Source organism: Mizuhopecten yessoensis, unplaced genomic scaffold (genome assembly GCF_002113885.1).
Source record: "Mizuhopecten yessoensis strain PY_sf001 unplaced genomic scaffold, ASM211388v2 scaffold6025, whole genome shotgun sequence".
Taxonomy (NCBI): domain Eukaryota; kingdom Metazoa; phylum Mollusca; class Bivalvia; order Pectinida; family Pectinidae; genus Mizuhopecten; species Mizuhopecten yessoensis.
The window spans coordinates 40,428-45,995 of NW_018406342.1; the positions used below are offsets into that span (position 1 = coordinate 40,428).

Genomic DNA, 5,568 nt, shown 5'->3' on the forward strand with positions numbered 1-5,568 from the left:
AACAACCACAGTAGGTTTCCTCACTCCCACAACCACTATATGTTTCCTCACTCCCAGAACCACTATAGGTTTCCTCTCTTCCACAACCACTGTAGGTTTTCTCACTCCCACAACCGCTATAGGTTTCCTCACTCCAACAACTACTATAGGGTCCCACACTCCAATAACCACTATATGTTACCTAACTCCCATAACCACTATATGTTTCCTCACTTCAAAACCACTAAAGGTTTCCTCTCTTCCACAACCACTGTAGGTTTCCTCACTCCCACAACCACTATAGGTTTCTTCACTCCCATAACCACTATATGTTACCTCACTCCCATAACCACTATATATCTTTCTTAACTCCCACAACCACTGTAGATTTCTTCACTCCCACAACCACCGTAGGTTTCCTCACTCCTACAACCAATACAGGTTTCCTCACTCCAACAACTACTATAGGTTTCCTCTTTTCAACAACCACTATATGTTTCCTCACTCCCAGAACCACTATAGGTTTCCTCACTCCCGCAACCACTGTAGGTTTCCTCACTCCTACAACCACTATAGGTTTCCTCACTCTTACAACCAATACAGGAGTCCTCACTACTACAACTACTATAGGTTTCCTCTCTTCAACAACCTCTATAGGTTTCCTCACTCCCGCAACCACTGTAGGTCTCCTCACTCCCGCAACCAATACAGAAGTCCTCACTACCACAACTACTATAGGTTTCCTCTCTTCAACAACCACTATATGTTTCCTCACTCCCAGAACCACTATAGGTTTCCTCTCTCCAACAACCACTATATGTTCCCTCACTCCCATAACCACTATATGTGTCTTTACTCCCATAATCACGGAAGGTTTCCTCACTCCCACAACCACTGTAGGCTTCCTCACTCCTACAATCACTATAGGTTGCTTCACTCCCACAACTACTATAGGTTTCCTCTCTTCAACAACCACTATAAGTTTCCTCACTCCCACAACCACTGTGATTTCTTCACTCCCACAATCACTGTAGGTTTCTTCACTCCCACACCCAATACAGGTTTCCTCACTCCCACAACTACTGTAGGTTTCCTCTTTCTAACAACCACTATATGTTTCCTCACTCCCACAACCACTGCAGGTTTCCTCACTCCCACAACCACTATATGTTTCCTCTCTCCAACAACCACTATATATTCCCTCACTCCCATAACCACTATATGTGTCTTTACTCCCATAATCACGGAAGGTTTCCTCACTCCCACAACCACTGTAGGCTTCCTCACTCCTACAATCACTATAGGTTGCTTCACTCCCACAACTACTATAGGTTTCCTCTCTCCAACAACCACTATAGGTTTCCTCACTCCCACAACTACTGTAGGTTTCCTCTTTCCAACAACCACTATATGTTTCTCAAACCCATAACCACTATATGTTTCCTCACTCCCACAACCACTATATGTTTCCTCACTCCCACAACCACTATAGGTTTCCTCTCTCCAACAACCACTATATGTTCCCTCGCTCCCATAACCACTATATGTGTCTTTACTCCCATAATCACGGAAGGTTTCTTCACTCCCACAACTACTATAGGTTTCCTCTCTCTCTAACAACCACTGTAGGTTTCCTCACTCCCACAACGACTGTAGGTTTCCTCACTTCCACAACCACTGTAGGTTTCCTCACTCCAACAACCACTGTAGGTTTCCTCACTCCTACAACCAATACAGGAGTCCTCACTCCCACAACTACTATAGGTTTCCTCTCTCTAACAACCACTGTAGGTTTCTTCACTCCTACAACCAATACAGGAGTCCTCACTCCCATAACCACTGTATCTTTCTTAACTCCCACAACCACTGTAGGTTTCCTCACTTCCACGACCACTGTAGGTTTCCTCACTCCTACAACCAATACAGGAGTCCTCACTCCAACAACTACTATAGGTTTCCTCTCTCTCTAACAACCACTGTAGGTTTCTTCACTCCTACAACCAATACAGGAGTCCTCACTCCCACAACTACTATAGGTTTCCTCTCTCTAACAACCACTTTAGGTTTCCTCACTCCCACAACCACTGAAGGTTTCATCACTCCTACAACCAATACAGGTTTCCTCACTCCAACTACTATAGGTTTCCTCTCTCCAACAACCACTATTTGTTCCCTCACTCCCATAACCACTATATGTGTCTTTACTCCCACAATCACTATAGGTTTCATCACTCCCATAACCTCTATCTATTTCCCCTCTACAACAACCACTCTAGGTTTCCTCACACGTGATTATTTAGATAAACCCACGAGATTCACGGAGATATCATTTTAAAATATCACCTAATTGTTGATGGCTGGTTATCATGTCTGTCTAACTCTCATTACTTAATTTTTCGTTGTAAAAGACACTCGGTAAACCTCGTAGCGTTGTACAATTTGAAAATTAACTAACGAGAGTTGTAGAAAACACCATCAATAGCTGGGGAACTTTTGTTTACACGAGGGAATAATAAGTATGCCTGATCCGTAGTTAAATTTGAATAAAGAAGTTTTCACAATCATTTTGACTGTGTGTAAGTCTATCTGGCCATTATAACATCTGCAGTCTATATAAATAGTCTATGTTGGATACTTACAGAACTTTTTTATTGATGTTTTAAATCTTGAACATAACCTGGTCAGCATTGACACTAGAGTTACGAGCTGTAGTATACCAGTGTGTTCAACTCAATTTACGTTTAATTTGTGAAAAAATACACCGCGCTCGCGATTTAAACAGATCCCCACAAGATATCGCAGCAGTGAGGAGGTTAAAATCAATAACACATAGTGATCAGTCAGTGTACTATAAAATCACCGCTATGTGTCAAGGAATGTCCGTCTGGCGGACAAGTCAAATAAAGTGACACAAGTTAAGACTTAATTCAAATGGCAAAAAGTACGGAATAGTCCAGCGGTCTCAATGCTATTTCTTACGTTTAATAACCAATTCAGTGATAAGCTGACTAAAACAACGTCTCAGGAGAGGAGATGGGCGGTGTCTCACGGAGTAAGTGGTTTATAGTTTACAGTCCTAACACTGTTACGGCTTTGCAATCAGTACGTTTGGTCTCGCCTTCGGAAAATTGAAACAAAACGTATGAAAAACATATTTAAATTCAGGTTCATCCTGTAAAAATTACGAAAATACGCCTGTTGTCAAAACTAGCTCTAATTGATAACTATATTCCTATCAAATGTGCTAGTAAAGAACGGACAATGCCAAACTGTGTGTTAATTAAGGATGGGCAGTGGGACGATTTCTCTCTATGGAAGATTAAGGACGATATAGACAGACATCGCACTTTTTTCTGCAATTAAAACGGAAATATTATCTATCTTTTCAGTATGTAATTAAAAATCAATAATTACTCTAGACGAACAATGCCAACAGCAAATGTAATACATGCAATTTATACGGACGCCAGACTCACATGATTAGGAGCGAGTGTATAAGTAATATCAGTCAATCTAGAAAACCTCACCAGCCGTCCTCATAGTCACGACAGCTCGATACGGAATCTGCGTCATCGGATCCTGTGACGGTAACGAAGTTGCGCGAGACTTCCGATATAGCCCCATTATGTGCGTTAGCTACACCGAATTCGCCGTAACAACATAAGGGACATTACATGATTTCATTACTACGCCTCGGCTTTCCGACATATTTATTATTTCAGTCAAATAAAGTGTTGCTAACTTTTGCGACAATCATTATGACAAAGTACAGCATTTTATGCAAATGCCAAAATGTCAGTTATTGTTCATGAGATATTGACTTAAAAGATTGTGGGCCACGAGGTAGCAGATTGTGCTAAGTGTGACTTAGGGTTTGTTACACGTGTAGTAGACGGCGCTAGCTCAGCGTGATTATCGAATTTATCCCTATAGTGTGATGTGTGTAGTATCGGATACTGTTTTATATGCGGGATAGCAGCATGCACGGCATAGAATGACCTACTTATAAACACGAACTCATTAACCGTCCAGTAAATAATATAATCGTGGCTATAGACTCGTGCCTCTATACTTCTCTCCCCGGCGTGCCTGCCTTCTATACTGCTCTACCCGACGTGCCGGCCTTCTATACTTCTCTTCCCGACGTGCCTGCCTTCTATACTTCTCTACCCGACGGGCCTGCCTTCTATACTTCTCTACCCGACGTGCCGGCCTTGTATACTGCTCTACCCGACGTGCCTGCCTTCTATACAGCTCTACCCGACGTGCCTGCCTTCTATACTGCTCTCCCCGACGTGCCAGCCTTCTATACTGCTCTTCCCGACGTGCCGTCCTTCAATACTGCTCTACCCGACGTGCCGGCCTTCTATACTTCTATACTTCTCTACCCGACGTGCCGGCCTTCTATAGTGCTCTACCCGACGTGCCTGCCTTCTATACTGCTCTCCCCGACGTGCCTGCCTTCTATACTGCTCTACCCGACGGTCTATACGTCTCTACCCGTCGTGCCGGCCTTCTATACTGCTCTTCCCGACGTGCCGTCCTTCAATACTGCTCTACCCGACGTGCCGGCCTTCTATACTTCTCTTCCCGACGTGCCTGCCTTCTATACTTCTCTCCCCGACGTGCCGGCCTTCTATACTGCTCTTCCCGACGTGCCTGCCTTCTATAGTTCTCTACCCGACGTGCCAGCCTTCTATACTGCTCTACCCGACGTTCTATACTTCTCTACCCGACGTTCTATACTTCTCTACCCGACGAGCCGGCCTTCTATACTGCTCTACCCGACGTTCTATCCTTCTCTACCCGACGTGCGGGCCTTCTATACTGCTCTTCCCGACGTGCCGGCCTTCAATACTGCTCTACCCGACGTGCCGGCCTTCTATACTTCTCTCCCCGCCGTGCCGGCCTTCTATACTTCTCTGCCCGACGTGCCTGCCTTCTATACTGCTCTCCCCGACGTTCTATACTTCTCTACCCGACGTTCTATACTTCTCTACCCGACGAGCCGGCCTTCTATACTGCTCTACCCGACGTGCCTGCCTTCTATACTGCTCTACCCGACGGTCTATACGTCTCTACCCGTCGTGCCGGCCTTCTATACTGCTCTTCCCGACGTGCCGTCCTTCAATACTGCTCTACCCGACGTGCCGGCCTTCTATACTGCTCACCCCGACGTTCAATACTGCTCTACCCGACGTGCCTGCCTTCTATACTTCGCTACCAGACGTGCCCGCCTTCTATACTTCTCTACCCGACGTGCCGGCCTTCTATAGTGCTCTACCCGACGTGCCTGCCTTCTATACTTCGCTACCAGACGTGCCCGCCTTCTATACTTCTCTACCCGACGTGCCGGCCTTCTATCCTTCTCTACCCGACGTGCCTGCCTTCTATACCTCTCTACCCGACGTGCCCGCCTTCTATACTTCTCTACCCGACGTGCCGGCCTTGTATACTGCTCTACCCGACGTGCCTGCCTTCTATACTGCTCTACCCGACGGTCTATACGTCTCTACCCGTCGTGCCGGCCTTCTATACTGCTCTTCCCGACGTGCCGGCCTTCAATACTGCTCTACCCGACGTGCCGGC

The 5,568-nt window shown here is 45.8% G+C and overlaps 1 protein-coding gene across 1 annotated transcript; it reads left to right on the plus strand.

Moving 5' to 3' along the window:
* Positions 1 to 4,233: 4,233 nt before the first annotated feature.
* LOC110451449 (hyphal wall protein 1-like) lies at positions 4,234 to 5,255 on the plus strand (the record flags this gene model as incomplete). Its single annotated transcript, XM_021499466.1, has 1 exon — positions 4,234 to 5,255. A coding segment is annotated over one exon (1,022 nt), but the record flags the coding sequence as incomplete, so codon positions are not given.
* Positions 5,256 to 5,568: the final 313 nt, after the last annotated feature.